The following is an 18,011-nucleotide window of genomic DNA, read 5'->3' on the forward strand; positions in this document are numbered from 1 at the left end:
CTTTTAAATATTTAACTTTTTATTAGTAATATAATATTTGTCTTTTAATATAAATATATGATATTTGGATGTTTTAATAACTCAATCAAATAAACCACCTGCAATGGGTAAGCACGAGTGCTGCTTTCTACGAATTTAGCGGCCTCTTGTTGAATTGTACAGAAATACTCTCTGAATATTTATACTCTCAGTATAACTACAAACACCTGAGTGTAAACTCATAGTATTAAATGTGACATTTTGTGAATAGAAGCTACATAATTTTATATATAAAACTTCAGCTTTGAAGACAAGAATTGCATCTAGCATCAAGCCCTTTATAATTTAGCATGGTAAGTTGTATAATTATGATGATGGTTATCAGTGTAAATATTCGTGGATAGCACTTTTTTAACACTTCAATGCGTTTATTTCCGTACTTTACACGTAAAAGTATAAGAGGCGTTGCTTACGATTAACACTGCAAAGCGTTTATAAAATAGGGGTATTTTTTATAACAATTATTAACATTCCAACAGGCTTTAATTATCAACAATGTAAACATGTTGATTTTATTATTAAATGGTCGTGAAAAATGTACACCTGTAAACACGTTGTCGTAAGCAACGCCTATACTTTTACGTGTGAACATTGTAAAGTTTGGAAATAAACGCGTTGAAAAACTGCTCAATTTGATTTTTTATTTTATTATTATTATTATTATTTAATCTGTTGTTTATTCCTTTAGATGAGCTGGAGAATTGTCTTCATTTATGCATGCCTGATGTTGCTTTTAAGCAATATGTCTATGAGTGTCGTATCGGGAGCACAATCATCACGATTTAAGCCGAATTACGAGTTGGAAAACCGAAATTCTGAATCTCTTGATCCGAGCAGCAAGCACTCTTTGATGATGGGACCACAACAGGGGGATCCACAGTCGTATGGTACGGATGCGATTTTCGGAGAGCAGAGTGTCAAGAAGGGTGCGATGCTGGGACCAGACTTGGCATTTCAATTTCTAAGCGCTCTTTAAGGTGACGCGATCTTTTGTTGGTCGAAGCAACCAAAAAATAAACGATTTTCATTGTCTAAATCAATATATTATTGAAAATTAACACTTTAATGTTTTGCAAAAATTCATTCTACAAACCATATACTTTGAAAACTTGCTTGATTTATTGTTGTTAATGAGTTATGTACGTTTTACAAAGTGTTGTTGTTTCAGCCCTCTTTACAACATAACTCAAGAACCACATGACCTACACAAGTATATCTGTGATATTTGAATTCTTCTACACGCTCGCTATGAAAATTAGTGATCAATGCCATTTTTGCCAAAGCTCAGTCACTACCATTCGCAAGATGCAAGTGAACTACCAAATCGCAACAGTTTAAAGTAGTTGCTAAACTTAAGTCATTGTTCATTGATAAAACAGTGTGACAAAACAGGCGAAAATAGTAACTTTTCGCACAAGATTTGCAATTTAAAGAGAATGAAATGAATCTAGTAGGCCTATATGGATAATATAAGTGAGCTATTTCATTTAATGACATAAAATTTGAAAAATATTGTAATTGTAAGGATCACTCCTTTTGATTTTTAAAACCTACATTTTGGTCAAAAATTGTGCGTGAATATGTCGTTTTCAAAAGATTTGCCACATTCGCCTTGCTATAAACATTGAATTGCGTCAGCTGTTGACGGAATGAAAAAAGGTGTTTTTAGTAGGAAGTGTTAGCTTCAAAACTTTTCTGATTGGATGAAGGGATCATTCTGGGTTTTGACAAAACCAATCACAGATGCCGTATTTTCCACTAGTCACCAGCTAGAAGCTCACACAGCTTTTATGATGCTATGCACTCAATCGTGTAGTGTAAACACAGACTGTGTAGAGTCAAGGCATTGGCATGCTTGCTTGGACGAATTTGTGTGCTCAGATGTATCGAGGTGGAAAAGCATAGATGCGTTTTTAAGAGAATCATTTTGTAGCCAAACCTTTTGATATGGAGCCACGTATTTAGGGAGGGGTTCCAATTTTACACTGAGATTCGTCATGGCTAAGATAATGGAATCAATTACCTAAACTCTATTATATAAATATTTTATAAGGATACGTCCTGTGATAAAGCAAATCATTCCTATAATTGGCACGTTGGCGGGTTGAACATCGATATCACGTAAACTGGGCTCAAAAAGAAACTTTTTTCACAAGGTCATATCTTAAAATCCTCTCCATAAAAATGAAACAAAATTGCACATAGGATTACTTCAATACTCAACTGCTTGGTTACTGACATGTGTTTAGAGTAGAGTATTGTAGTAATCCTGTGTTTAATTTTGGTTCATTTTGATGGAAGGATTTTACTTGGATATGACCTTGTGAAAAATTATAAGTTTCTTTTTGAGCCCGGTTTATATAGATGAGGTGACATGTGTTTACATTTGATACGCCCTCTATTGGCCTGAGATCAAAACTGACAGGCAAAAAACACTATAGTTTACATGGAAGAAGTTGATTTTGTTTCATTAACTTTGGTTTCAAAGCAAATAATAATAAAAACATTATTAAACTTGTTTACAAATGCATCAAGCTATATTTATAATATCACACAAAACTTGAAAGGTTTTCAAAAGTTGAGTTTTGAAGAGATTTATGTGGTCTGCCATAGACACTCCTGTGTTATTTTGCCTGGCTAGAAACAACAGAGGGCGGTCTGAATGTAAACATGTGACATCATCAGCGAAAACGATGTCAAGAAGGGCAACACCTCAAATCGCAAAATACTCCCAATACTTATGTCAAACATGGGCACTTTTCCTTTTTAAAGGAATTTTTATTATTTCGTTACTTTGTAATCACATGGTAGATTTCTTCCTTGACCTCACTTCCGTTGTTTTATAGTAGGTTACGTTATATTGATGACATATCAATGTTCACCCCACCAACGGCAGGAAGGTTCTAATTATAGGAATGGTATATAGCCATCTAAACCCTTGGGTGTGCATTCCTATACGTTACAGGTCCTTCTCATGCTTATTGACCCTGACAGCTTTATAGTGCCCATTCGCTGTCGAAGTTATATAATAAAAAGGATTAACTATAGCAATATATAAATAACATTAATTTTTGGAATAGCTCGCCCTTCACTACAAGCAGGTTGCACTCATCATAGTTTGAATACAATACCACTCTTTTCAGAAAATTCAAATCTTATAGGTGCGAGTGATCAGCATTTCTTTGACATCTATGGTTCAATGCATAGGTACTGCGTGAACGTTATAGTATAGTGCAGGGCGATCTATTCAAAAATTGTATTCATCTATTGCTATGGTGATTAATCACGTTACAATCATCACTTCGACAGCGAATATAATGCATTATCTGTCCCTCAAATGGCCACTTTGCTAGTTTGGTACAAGACGAATAGTCGGTTATCTGCAGCTGATTTGTAGATTTGTAGTATCTTGAGGTAACATGCTATCAACATATTTTTCATTTAAAAAAATCCATGATCAACTTGTGTCACCACATGGTACACTCTTAGCATAATGATTGTTAATTGAATAAATAAAATTAAATAAAGTTGAGAAACAATAACTTGGAAGCAATTAATTTAATTGTAACTAAATAATTAAAAGGTTAAAAAAACAATAAGTATAAAGAAATTGAAACACAAAAATGGGTATGTAAAATTACAAAAATGCAAATACGACCTTATGAAAATATACCACAGTATACAACTAATGCTGGTTTCATACTTTCTGTCGCTTGCCACTGAGCGGCGTGACGCTTCACTCATGCCACTTGCACTTGCCTGCAGAGGGAGCGCGAGCGGCACACCTGAGCGGCAGCAGTATGACTCTGAAAGCCACTGTTGCCGCTCAGCACCGCTCCAAAATCGTATTGCCGCTCAGCACCCCTCCGAGTAGTCTCGGTACCAGCCGGTTTGTGCTCCTCCGTCACTAGTTTGTTTAGTGACGGAGGAGCACAAACCGGCTGGTACCGAGACTACGCTCCGAGTTGACTCGATGCTACCGCTTGGGCAAAGCGGTGAAGTGATCGATATATCGGCTTGCCGCTGCCGCTAGCGTTTCTGGTGCGACTGCGCAGTGAAGCAAAATCATCTTCAGAGCGGCAAAGCGGCAAGCGACAAGAAAGTATGAAACCAGCATAAATAATGATTCAGTGTCTTGGAATTAGAAGGCACGACAACAAAACATACCAATATTAAATATGTTCCATATAACCAATGGACGAGACAATATATTATATTACAGGGTCATTCAAAAAGTTCTGCCGCATGCCTCGGAACTTCAGTTTTGAAAATGGCAGTCCCTTGAAAGCAATTATTGATAAGAACCTTCTTCTTATCTATCTTGCTGATATAAATACGAAGGCTACGGATTGCAGAAATACAAGTATGAGAACTGTGGCACAACGTTTTGAACGACCGTCCTATACTTGATCAGTTCAGTAATAAATCAAATTCTTAATATTATTTTGGATTCCAAAAGTTTCAGATTAATCTGTGCAATCCAATAAACTGCACCTTAAATGGTTGAAAATATTCTCCTGACCAGATGTCCAATAGTTTTATTTGCAGAATAACCAAACATATCATAGTCAATTCTATAAAACGACACGATTTGTCTTAAATGTTCTAATGACACACTCTTAAATTCATCCACAAATTTTTGCTGGCTTTTCGATTCATGCACCGTCGGGAATGACACAACATTGTCTATACCGAGCCATTTTAACACAAAAGGGGCCTCTGTGGCTAGATTTTCGTAATGTCCAATAAAATCATAGTCCATTTCACACGCATAACCTATGTCATGAACGGGTAGCCAATGATTACTATGCGTCAAAGTATACGCCTTTGATTGTAAATTTGTGACGTATAAAATAAATTCACTTAAAGTAATATTCAACGATTGTTTTGATTTTAAGTAAGAATCCACTGAGGATACGCCTCTGTATTGTTTTGCGATGTCTACGCCATACATGCTTTCCCATAACTGCTTTGTTGCCGGATCGTCCCTTTAAGTTTCCGTATATATCCGGATAAAAATCTCTCAATGGTTCCCGTACAAAGAGCACTTTCTTGTAATCCCGTAACTTCTCGTCCATTTCCGCTTCCGTGTAATCACTTAATGTTCGGAATGTGACGTCATCATCAGACCCGGTGTGATACGAACGAGCAAGTTTAGTAAATATTGTTTTCCAAGTCATGCAAGCCACTTTCGGAACATAATGAAATAAAATCTTATATTTATCGTCAACGATGACATGTCTTGTGCGATATAAGTTGATTGAACTGCTGAAATTTCTGTTTAATTTGTATTTCTGGCAAGCTCGGTCTAGAGTAGCGTGTCGTTTTAATAGCTCAAAAACAATGTTATCATCATCAAATTTCGGTTTGGTTTTGGAAGATGTCTTTTCCTCTTTGGTTCGTATGTGTGACATGATTGACTTACTCACGTTATGTCTTTGGGTCGGTTCACCAAGCACCTGAATGAGAATCAAAAATAGTTGCCAAGAGTTAAACTGAGATCAAAAAAGAAACTTATAATTTTTCACAAGGTCATATCTTGAAATCCTGTCCATCAAATTGAACCAAAATTAAGATTTACAGATTTACTTCAATACTCTACTCTTAACACATGTCAATAACCAAGCAGTTATCCAACTGACACAACAGCAAAATGCACTGACATGGGACAGCTTCCTGGACCACATTCACAGCCCAGCCCTGTTTCATGAAAAAAGTGTATGAAAAGCAGAAAGCAGCACCGTTTTATTATCTGTGCAAGGATCTTGTGTGCATTCTCACAAATTTTTTGTCCTGGGTGCCAAATGTTGGGCTGTGAAAGTGAAGGAAGTCCAGGAAGCTGTCCCATGACAGTGCATTTTGCTGTTGTGTCAGTTGGACAACTGCTTGGTTACTGACATGTGTTTTAATTAGAGTGCTAAGGTAATCCTGTGTGTAATTTTGGTTCATTTTGATTGACAGTATTTTAAGATATGACCTTGTGATTCACAAGTTGTAAAAAAGTATAAGTTTCTTTTTGAGCTCGGTTTAGATTGATTGATAATTCATGCACTTAAAAACTATTATTATTAGTTGGCTAAAATGAATTAAAAATATATGTAAATAGCGACCTCAATTCAGTCACAAATATAGACGAATCCAACGAGCCAAGTGATGGTCAGAATTTAGTCGGTCATGACTGGGTCCCCGGCGCACCAAACTGGTGTTGTGACTGCCCAATTGGGTAGATTAAAGCCGCTTAAATATCGATGTTATGTTGTATTGTGTTGTAAACTTTCATCAAATGTAACACGGGTGATGAAATGCAGTTTAAAATCCCCGCCAAGGACGCATCATTTCATATTTTAGGTGGGATATACCCGACGGGACCCAGCCATGGCTGCCATTGAGGTGTAGGAATGCGTGAAATTGGGTTCGTCTATACCGTAATAAAATAAATTTACCACAAAAAGCAGAAAAAGATTAATAAGTTGATAATGAAAGATAATCTAGCTAAAAATAGCTTAACAATATAATGTGTATATTAGTGTGGTAATTATCTAGGTCTAGAAATGGACATTATACAGGGTGGTCCAAAAAGAACTTTGCCCCATTTGAAAGGTAAAATTTTCGGAGTTTAGAGCAGCTATTCTCAAGTGTTACATATTCTAAATGTATATCTTTCTGTGGTGAAAAAAATAGAGAAAAAAAGCTAACATAACAAAATGGCAGTAGTTTTACGTGAGAGCTAGGGTCCAAAATCACTTTGTCCAAAGATAATTCAATATCCCATTGAATTACGTGTGGACAACGTGGTTTTCGACCCTCTGACGTAAAACTACTGCCATTTTGTTCATTTAGCTTATTTTTCTCTCATCATTTAGCTTATTTTTCTCTTATTTTTCATCACATATTCTTAGAAAGATACATATTTACAATATTTAACAATATTGGGAATAGCTGCTCTAAACTCGAGATAGAAGTTCGTTTTGGACTACCCTGTATAATGTTTTATTAGAAAATGCAATAAATCGTCACATCAAATATCTGCCATTCAGAGTAAAAGTGTACCACCAGTAAATCAGTAATACTGTATTTCACTTTGGAAGAAGGTTACTAATTGGGAACATTTTAATGATGGATAAATTTTTCCGACCAATAGTTGGGTAAATTGTAACCAACTGTTTAGTTGTCACTTAACTTGTGAACCAACACAGAGTTATGTCACTTTTTACGCAAGATGAAAAACAAAATTACCCTATACATGGGTGAAGGTGACATTTTAAAACTCAACTGTTGGTTCACAGGTGAACAACAAAAGTTGGTTAAAATATGTTGCCCAATATTGGGAAAACTTTATCCAACTATTGGTTAAGATTAACCCAATCAAACAAAACTTTGCTCAATGTTGGCTACAATATTACCCAACCATCCTGGCCCAACCAACACATTTTTAACCAGCGTTCCGCCAATGGCAAATCGCAAATACTGTTACACTTCATAATGAAGAGCTTGTTTCCAAACCATGTTTCTCATTTACTTGTGTGATACAATCACAATTACTTTGACAAGTTTGACATTAGCAACAATGAGTTGTACCATCAACAAGCCATTATTTACCACAACAATGCTGCTTAACAATATGCAGACTATTGTTCTCATTTGGGAACCAAAGGCCTCACGCAGTATTGTTACTGCGCATCCATCCACTGTTTGTTTGTAGTGGTGCAGAAATTACTCTACCTATAGCATCACAACCCATTGCAATATCGCACAGGTAAATCAGAAACATGTGTTTGTGGACTTAACAGTTTGGAACCAAGCTCTTCAAAATAATATAGACTAACTTACCTCAATATCATATTCTGGATTTTTAATACTTGTCATCAGAAGTCTTTTATTAGGCCCTGGATTAGGCCTAGCTGATCCTGGTAAAACGTACCCCTCATCAATCATTGGTAAATTCCTTGCATAAATAGCGGCCTCTACGACGGGAAAGGAAACCACCCAGAATGTCATGAGCACGCTGAAAAATGACGTCATGAGTAAGGCGCGAAATAAGGTGTGCCATCCATTGAAATGAAAATGCTGAAGAAAAAAAAAAGAATTTGTATTAAAATCAACGTTATATTAAGTGAAAGTGAGATATTGTCAAAACATCGCGCTCCCGGGGCAAAAGGCATAACCGTAACCCTAAATCCTGTGCTCCTAGTGCGATGTGTGTTGACGAAATCTCAATTTCGCAGGATGCTATATTCGTTAATTGATATATCTCAATTTTGCGTTATCATTGAATGAAAATGAGGAAATATTTTTGAAAGCCGATGATTCAAACAACTGTTTGTCAAAAAAACAAAAAAAAGAAGAGATGGGACAGATTTACCTTTTGCTATAGGGCCTAACCCTTTGGCACGGCAATATGGTTGCCCTCTTAGTTCTTCGAATTCGGATCGAAATGTTGCACCCACCCCGCCACTGTTGTAACATTTACGTTATTGTAAGAATTCTTGCTTAAATTTGAATATCATTTAACTTGTGGCACTAAAAGTAGGACAATTGTTTTCTAAACCCGGGCTAAAAGAAGGTGGCCATGCAACGTATGTCATAATGTCAACTTCCTCTTGCTGTATTTTTTTCTTCAAATTTTATTATTATTAAAATGTTTTAACCAACCATTGTTTAAGCAACCTTTGTTGTTCAGAAAGTGATATACACTCTTAGGAAAAAGTTCCAAAAGAGTTCTAAAGTGTCCTCCCGGGAGAATACGAGAAAGAACCCTCACACTTGAACCTTCACTTGAAAATGTTCCTGAAAATTCAATAACCCATTAGCGAACCATTAGGTTCTGCAACCTCTGTAGAGAACCAAACAGTTCCTCAGACTCATCAGAGTGACTGATGGTCCTTTTTACCTGAGAGATAAAATAAAGAATCCCTTTTTGAAAATTCTCCAAGAGTGTCATGGTGTATCTTTTAACGGGTGAGGTGCAAAACACAGCAATAAATTGGTTAACAAGGCAAATATGATCAACTTTGCTTACCAATTTACCGATGCATATCCGATGTTGGGTAAAATGTTTCAACCAACAAATTTTGAACAGTGTTTTGAAAGTACAGTGGAACCCCGGCCCCAAATCTATCACAAAAAAATCTGATAACGCAAAGGAATTTTGAAGTTCCTGGCATTGTTTTTGTATGTTTAAAGTCCATGATAACACAAACTCCTGATAACACAACCTGAAACCTGTAACCCCATAGATTTCGTGTTAAGAGGTTCCACTCTACAACATGCACAATACAGACCGTCCCTAAAAGAAATGTACAATCGTAAATTTTCATTATATGCCCGAACCATAGGTGTTTGATTATTTTGATTATTTTTTAATTTTAACAACTGAATTTGAAAATCACATCTCTGTGCCTGGTAATTCAGCTAGCGATCATGTTGATTATATCTGAATCGTTGGAACTAATTGAAAAATTCTTAAAATTCTGATATAATGTCGAATCTCATCAAAATCATTTACTTTGTTAAGTTGGAGTCATCTGGGCCTCGACACTCGAGGAGTCTTAAATTGTCGTGCCAAATCGTACTCTGTACAAGTCTGCCAAGCAAGAAGATGCATGAAATGATCGGTCATGTTTGATTTTGGGCATTAAAATATCTGAGTAAAGTGTCCGACGTACCACTTAACCGGGCACTTACCTTTAGAACTGAAGGAGTATAAATTCTCTCTTTCTTTTTATCACGGTTTCCATCTTTTCCACATGTTGCACAATGATTCTTGTTTATCGCGGCCTGTCCACACTCGCAATTCTGACTACTTGCCGGCTTTGACGAAGTAAACATTCCGCGCCATGTCATCATAGTATTGCTACGACCAGCCATTTTTGATTAGAAATGTCGATTATAGTTATTAGGCAAACTGCATTACATGTATATCCCTAGTTATATAATGCCAATTTTTACTAAGACATTAATCACCATGTAAATTTTAAAAACTTGGTGATGACTTATACGGTCTATATAATACAATAATACTGAAGTTGACACTCCTAGATTTGCAGACGACACCGAGATGATTACTGTATAGGCGTAGCAGACGACGTCCTTTGATGAGGTTTTTTCTTTTGGACAAATCGGTCATACATGTCATATGACTTTCGTCAATTAGACATATATGATGTACGTTAAACTGAAATGGCTAAGGAATCAGTTATAGGCGCTAACCAGTAGATTGGTTTGGTCGAAAATGCAAATTAACCCAAATGTAGGCCTATGTCTATAGGCCAAAAGCATGCTGGGGAAAGCCTGCGTGTAAACTTTTATCACATAATTACGCAATTCTGTGAAACGGTTCACTTACGAGTATGTCTATTATAGCCTAACACGTGTTGCCCAATCTATCATCAAAACGGGTGTTAGGCGCCCGGAGTTTGGCGAAAAGACAAAAGCCGCCCAACTAATTGTTAATGAACTTCTATCGGACGAAATTACTCCATAGGCATGGCAGAAGTCGTTAAAAGGTAACCCAATCAGACGGGTTAACTGCGGCGTTGGCAACACTATGATCATACTGCAAGTTATGTGTCAATATAACGTACTAATTACCCAGCTGAATGGTGCAATTGTCAATTAAAAGACAACACAAGGGAAACGCGACTAATTAGCGGGTTGTTAATCACCCTGATTATATAGAGCCTTGATTGAACACATCCGTGTGAAAGGAAATCATCCGAAGATTCCATCTGCTTCCAAGCTTTCCTGTATATGTAACTAATAGGCCTAGCCCTAACAGCCTAAAAAACTATACAGACAATGGTCAGGGTACTTTTTTACTCAATGTAATGTTCATTAATTTTTTATAACTCAATATTTAAAAGATTTTCGTGGCTTTAGCATAAACAAGTAGGCCTACTACGGGCTATTCCATTTGTGAAGGGAAGTGTGAATTTCAACTAGAATAGCCCAATTATTGATACGACAAAGTTCCGTTTTTATAATAGAAACAACATAAAAAGTTTTGAATTTTGTTTGGAAACATATACCGTACGGTATGGTATGCTTTAAAAAAACATGCGGTCAAATAAATAAAAGGTTTTTAAAAACATTGCGTTTGCTTGGATACAGGACTCCGTAGCCTATAGCATCAATCCGAAACAATTGCAAATTTGGTTATGATGCTATAGCTCCCTATAGGCTTATCATATAATAATTCACAGAACGCTTACACCATTTTCGGGAGGCATTATGGAAGTGCTCTAAGCATGTTTTAAACAGATTTTAATTGAGTAGAGCAAAGCACACTTATCGATATGCCTTTTGTTTGAAGAAAATCGGACATACGGTTTTCAAAATATATCAATTTATATTTTCTTTGTATTTTATTGTTTTTATCAATAATCAATGAAGTCAATGAGCTAAAATGACTGGAGAAGCTCATTAACCATTGTTAATATGTATTTTTTTTCCAATATTTTGCTAAAAATCCATGCATAAATGTTCAGGGTATATACTTTTATTTTGTATACTTTTGCCCTGAAATGTGGTCAAAGTGTTTCTATAACAATTATGTAGTGTATTATATGTTGAAACCGCCCTCTAATTTGTATATTTGCATAATTAATTAGTATTTATGCAAATTAGCTCATTTATGAACATTTATGCAAGGAATTTTAGCAAATATTGGCAAAAATTACATGAGCCTTTACAGTCATTTTAGCTCATTAACTACATTCATTAGAAAGAAAATATAAATTAATGTATTATAAAAACCGTATGTCCAATTTGCTTCAAACAATAAGCATATTGACAGTGTACTTTGTGTACAATTAAAGGAGTATTTCATGATCCTAGCATCCTCTTTTTATGACATTTTTCAGTAGATATCCACGAAAAAAGCTTATTTCCAAAATTTCAGTTGATTCCGATTTTTCGTTTGCGAGTTATGCATGATTATGTGTATTACACTGCTCCATAGACAATGTGTTGTAATTTCGTTCTGGTGCACCAGAACGAAATTCAAATGTGGCGATATTTTTGCTAAACGAATTAATCTGCAGGAAATATTTGGTACATAAACAATATGTAGCCAGAGGTATCCAGTGGTGTAAAAATCTCAACTTTTTTTGGAAAAGTGGGGGGATGAGGCTGTGGATCACGAAATGCCCCTTTAAGCTGCATTTATACTCGATCGCTTTTGCAGAAAAGCGATTCTCACGCATGCTCAGTGTTAATTACATTTCCAGAGCGTCAAGCCGATCAATCGATTCAAATCACTGAGGCAAAAACGACGTCGCTTTTGCAAGTTGCAGATATCTCAACTTCCCAGCGATATCGCTTGACAGGTGAATGCGTCAACCAATCATATACAACCAACTGGATCTATTATTTGATAATTAATTTACCTTTCTCGATTATTAATTTTTGGTGATGAATTAATTCAAAGCAATAATTATTGATAACAACTGATGTTTTAAAAATGTATTTTGTGGTATTTAGAATATTTTAATTGTCGTCTGCAATCGCTATCGCCGTGATAAGTATAAATGCAATTTAAGCGACGAGCGATGCATTGCAAAATTCGGAGATTGCCCATCGCTTTCCAAAAGCGTTTCATCCTCGGCAACATAAATTCAGCTTTAATTACAGAGCAGGGTCACGTGACACAAAACTTCGGACGCTCTGAGAGGTTGCATATCAATCTTCTGTCACAGTTCAATAACAGAGATTCAAGAGTGAAGCTAAAGCAGCAGGCAGAGTTATTAAGCATAGATTTTAAAAAACGAGTTTGAAGAAAATTTATCTTCGAGCCCCAATTTTTTTCTTGAGAAAAATGCAGTTTTGTGATTTTTCTTCCATAGATGACAATGTTAAAACTATTTTTGTTTTTATCCGTTTGTCAAAATGGAGACTCGGATGGCTTTCAAAATAGAGTACCACGTGCCCACGGATATGATGATTGATATAAAAAAGTTTGAAATTGACAACCAAAATCCGAAATATTTTTCATTTTATACCAAGAGAGATTTTCCAATTCAGAACAAAATATTTGATGTGCATTTTACGAAAAATGTCAATTTTAAGCTGTTGAAATCCAAAACGGAAACAATTTTCGTTCCTTCAGGTTGCAAGAGATACGATGTGCATAGAAATGGTCAAAGAGTGTGCTTTTCTAGCACTTTGGAGAAAATCATATTTTCAAATTAATGCAGATATCCCGTTTTGTCGGTTGCGTAGGTCTACATTTTTAAACATTGGATATTGATAAACTAATGATTGATGATCGATAATTGATTATTGATAATCGATAATTGATTATCGATAATCGATAATTAATTAGCCATAATTAATTCCACGCACAACCCCCCCATACCCAGAAGGAAATCATCCTTAGCGATTCCCAGTTTTGTCGGTTGCGTAGGCCTATAAATTTTTCAACATTGAATAATTGTTAAATGATTGATGATCGATAATTGATAATCGATAATTGATTATCGATAATCGATAATTAATTAGCCATAATTAATTCCACGCACACCCCGAAGGAAATCATCCTTAGCGATTCCCAGTTTTGTCGGTTGCGTAGGCTTGTAAATTTTTCAACATTGAATAATTGTTAAATGATTGATTATCGATTATTGATTATCTATAATCGATAATTGATTATCGATAATCAATACCCCCTCACCCCCCCCCCCAGTATCCACAAGGATATCATCCTTAGCCATTTGAACATGAGAGTCTGTTTCATCATTTGCGTGTTAGGGTTTAGAATTTAACTGAACGTTGATAACTGATTGATCATTGATTATCGGTTATCGACTATCTATAAATATATCTCCTCCCCCACCCACACCAACTCAAACACTTCTTAACTTTGGCATCTACTAGCGTGGTCGGAAATGGTTCTGCATTATGAATTTTTTTGGGGGGGGGGATAATGGGCCATTACAGAAATTAACGGCACCTACTCTATAGAAGACATGGGATTCCCAAATTTTTTTATTTATTTTTTTTGATTTACGAGGTCAGATGTGTCAAATTTGTCTTCTATAGGGTATGTGCCTTTTATTTCTGTAATAGCCCAATCTATTGCAAACATGCTCAGAGCTGCCTCAGTATTTCCGGATTTCCAGAAACATCCTCATCACCTTGATAAGACAAATTTCCGTTTGATAAAACAACATGTTTGCTTGATATCTTCATCGTGTGATCTTCTTCTTTATTCCGTCCGTCCACCGCGATCGATGATTCAACATAGGTCTAATATTAATAGAGTTGGCCTACATTACTCTTCTTCTGTTTCAAAAGAGTGAAGATCACTCCTAAAGAGTAAAAATCACTCCTAAAAGAGTGAAAACCACTACTTAAAGAGTCAAAACCACTCTTCCAAAGTTCCAATGTATGATATAAGGGATATTGCTCGAAAAAGAGTACTATTGCGGGCTCCACTCTTTAAGGAGTGGTTTTCACTCTTTTAGGAGTGATTTTCACTCTTTTGGAGTGATTTTCACTCTTTTAGGAGTGATTTTCACTCTTCTCACTCTTTTGGATCTTACTCTTTGAAAATGATAAGTTACAATTATTTCGTTAAAGGCTGACATAATTTTTTATGTCTATACTGTTATATAGATTTGCTATTATGTCTAAGGCTGGCATATATATAAATAGGTTTACTGTTATGTCGAAAGCTGGCATATGTCTAATATGAAATAGGTTTGTCGAAGGCTGGCATATGTCTACATAAATAGGTTTGCTAAGGCTGGCATATGTCTAATATTAAATAGGTTTACCATTATTTCCAAGGCTGGCATATGTCTACTTGCTATCGAATTTCATGAAAGCAAACCTTCGGTATAATAGCCAACCTTATTCCATATTCGCCATAGCAAACCAATGCATATCGAACGATCGCCCGAACCATCGATACATCAGGCTACAGGCCTAACCGAATTTACATGCCTAGAATCATATGGGACCCATTCATAAATGACATTGGCTTAGGAAGATTTTCAATAGGGGGGCTGAAAATTGAAATATTTTTTATCATGTTAAATGTCTGCCATATCGCACTTGCAAATAATCAGGTCCTTAACAAAACCTCGAAATAAAGAGCTGAGCTGGTTTGTGGCAAGTTGAATGTCCGACTCTCTCATTTGGCTTCCATGATCGTATTGTCACAAGCAATATTATAACTGTCATGTTTGCCGAGCGTTTTCACACATCGTCACAAAATACAATTTCGAGCAGAATTTTCAAATGCCATTCTATGTGCCGAAAGTGTGTTAAGTGTTTGTTTTCTTTGTTTGCTTTGATCATCTCATCTGTTGTTTAAGATATCTGTATAGTCAAACGGAAACTGATCTCTAGTCTAGCTGCACCTCACACTTTCATCATAATTCTTCTTTACCTACACATTACAAAATAACAGAAAAAAACATTGCGCACATTAAAAACACAAAATTTATAGGCATATATAGGGAAAACACTATTTCAAAACAACAAAAGAATTTGATTTTGTCCACCAATTCGTGATCTTAGGGGCCTAAGGCCAAAAAAAAGGTTTGTCTCAAAGCTCGCGCGCGCATTTGTAAAATCGTGAGATTTGGAAAAAAAGAAATGCGGAATTTTTCTGCCTCCGCAGGAGGTAGTTTGCTTTGAAATTTACACCTAAAAATGCCGCACATTGCGCGGCATGTAGGCCGATTGTACAAATTTATATTCTGACAAGTACTCTAATTTCCGCCCAATATCGAGAGCCCAATATATATCCCCCACCTCTTTGCGCCATACATAAATTCGCCTATCGCCATTTCCGAATGTTCAAAAAGGTAATCACGCTTCCTCAGCATGTGCAATAAATTAGCATTAAAATTAATCTTATTCTATAGGGATTCTAGAAACACCTAGCACGTGGCGCCAATGGTGCGGGTCTATCAAGCCCATGAATTATGCATTAGAATTTTTTTAAACTCATATATTGTATAATTGAAGACCGAATTAAAAAGACTAGCTTGCGTATGCCGTACTGTCAACCAGACCAAAAATGCCATACTGCGCAGGTCAGCAACCAATCTGACGTCGGACGCAAACTAGTATTTTTTTAATTCGGTATTTAATTATGGATTGTAGCCTCATCACATCAGCAATATCGTAGAAATAAAGTCGGACAACCGTTAGGGAGCGATCGTTATTTATGGCAGGGGGGGAATGGGTAAATTTAGGGGGGGACACGAATTTTTTTTGTGGTTTTGAGGGGGGCACCTGACATTTTTAGTTGAACCAGGAGGGGGATTGTTAAATTTTAAATGGAGAAAATTGGGAAAACAAGGGGAACGCGAAAATTTTGAGCGGACGCGAGGGGGAACGCGAAATTTTTGTCGATATTTTTGCCAAAACACCCATTCCCCCCTGCCGTAAATAACGATCAGTCCCTTATGCTGTGTGTGGCAATGGGAATACACATTAAACAAGGTTTAATTTCATGATTACATGAAACCTGATTATCAATGGAAAAACTTTGGCTGGAGAAGTTGACGCTGACGTTCATGGCGACACTTTGGATGTGATAATTTGACATCATGGATTGTTTTGTGCAAAATTGGAGGTATTTTTGCGGCGAGTCAGCAGACCGACTGACATGCAGGCTAGCATGCTAGGCTCGACTAGGCCGCAATCATCGTGTCTACATCATGATCATAATAATAGTTCATACCCGCTGGACAGCAGGAAGAATGTTTATAACTTACATTTCAATACAATCATGTTACTTTTATCTTGAACTTGGAAGAAACTGATTTCAATAAGAATTTCAATATTGCAAACTCATGACCATCAGTGACCATACATTACACTACACAGTGAGATCCGTGCCGGTTTATGACTAGAAAGTAGAATGGATTATTTATTTCTGTTCATCTTGATATCAACATTTAAATGGTAAGTTCATGAGTTTGACCTCAATTAAAATACAAAACAGAACCCGTGTCAAATCTACATTGTATGTCGCACAATTGCCGGTATGTGTTGTGCATGACTGAGTGCATGATGCTAGCATATGACTAGTCTAGGGCTAGGCCCGGGGCTAGCAAAGTGATTTCAATAACAATTTCAATATTGCAAACTCATGACCATATACCATCAGTGACCATACATGACACTAAACAGTGAGATCCGTGCCGGTTTATGACTAGAAAGTAGAATGGATTATTTATTTCTGTTCATCTTGATATCAACATTTAAATGGTAAGTTCATGAGTTTGACCTCAATTCTGTCGGTCGGACATCCGGGCTATCTCTAGTCTCGGGCCCAAACTGCATGTGGCTCACGGTTTGTTATGAACAACAGAACCCGACTGTGAAGGAGGCTACATAGCGATGTTGTTGGAGTGATATTCAATTTCGGAAAAAACGACACTCGACCATGGAATTTAATTTTAAGTTTGTCAGTATATAAACAGTAAATCAAGTAAGTTTCTTCCACTCTGAAGACTTAGAAACGGTTGTGTGATTCCACTGACTATTTGCGGTCGAAATTTACATAACACCAATGACAGAAATCATCAACAAAAATCAAATCAGGGACTTGTTTTCACTCGAACATCATCAACCGGAAGTGACGTGACACGGACCGACAGAATTGAAATACAAAACAGAACCTGTGTCAAATCTACATTGTATGTCGCACAGTTATGTGTAGTGCATGACTGAGATGAGTGCATGATGCTAGCATGACTAGGCTAGGCCCGGGGCCCTTGGCAGTTGGCAGTATCTGGAAAACACTCCTCCGACACAGCGCTAGTCCAAATCTAAAAAACACTCTGCCAGTCTGAAACTGAAAACCACTGCGCTGGTCCGAATTTGCAAAATGGCGCTATTCCGAATCTGAATTTAGAAACACTGCGCTAGTCCGATATTCGGACTAGCGCCGTGTTTTTCAGATTCGGACCAGCGCTGTGATTTTCAGATTCGGACTACCGCTTTGGTTTTCT

At 36.6% G+C, this 18,011-nt stretch overlaps 1 protein-coding gene across 1 annotated transcript; it reads right to left on the minus strand.

Moving 5' to 3' along the window:
• Positions 1–4,707: 4,707 nt before the first annotated feature.
• On the minus strand, positions 4,708–10,142 carry LOC140162524 (uncharacterized). Its single transcript, XM_072185773.1, has 3 exons — positions 9,724–10,142; positions 7,870–8,106; positions 4,708–5,498 (listed from the first exon to the last, which is right to left on the minus strand). The coding sequence occupies exons 1-3, from the start codon at positions 9,904–9,906 to the stop codon at positions 4,899–4,901; spliced, it is 1,020 nt and encodes a 339-aa protein (XP_072041874.1). The 5' UTR covers positions 9,907–10,142; the 3' UTR covers positions 4,708–4,898.
• Positions 10,143–18,011: the final 7,869 nt, after the last annotated feature.

The sequence above is a fragment of the Amphiura filiformis genome, chromosome 10 (genome assembly GCF_039555335.1).
Source record: "Amphiura filiformis chromosome 10, Afil_fr2py, whole genome shotgun sequence".
NCBI lineage: Eukaryota > Metazoa > Echinodermata > Ophiuroidea > Amphilepidida > Amphiuridae > Amphiura > Amphiura filiformis.

Coding starts and splice junctions, on each gene's coding strand:
- LOC140162524 (XM_072185773.1), bottom strand. CDS start 9,906: ATGGCTGGTCGTAGCAATACTATGATGACATGGCGCGGAATGTTTACT. Junction 8,107..9,723: donor ATACTCCTTCAGTTCTAAAG/GTAAGTGCCCGG, acceptor TTTTTTCTTCAG/CATTTTCATTTCAATGGATG. Junction 5,499..7,869: donor ATCCAGAATATGATATTGAG/GTAAGTTAGTCT, acceptor ATTCTCATTCAG/GTGCTTGGTGAACCGACCCA.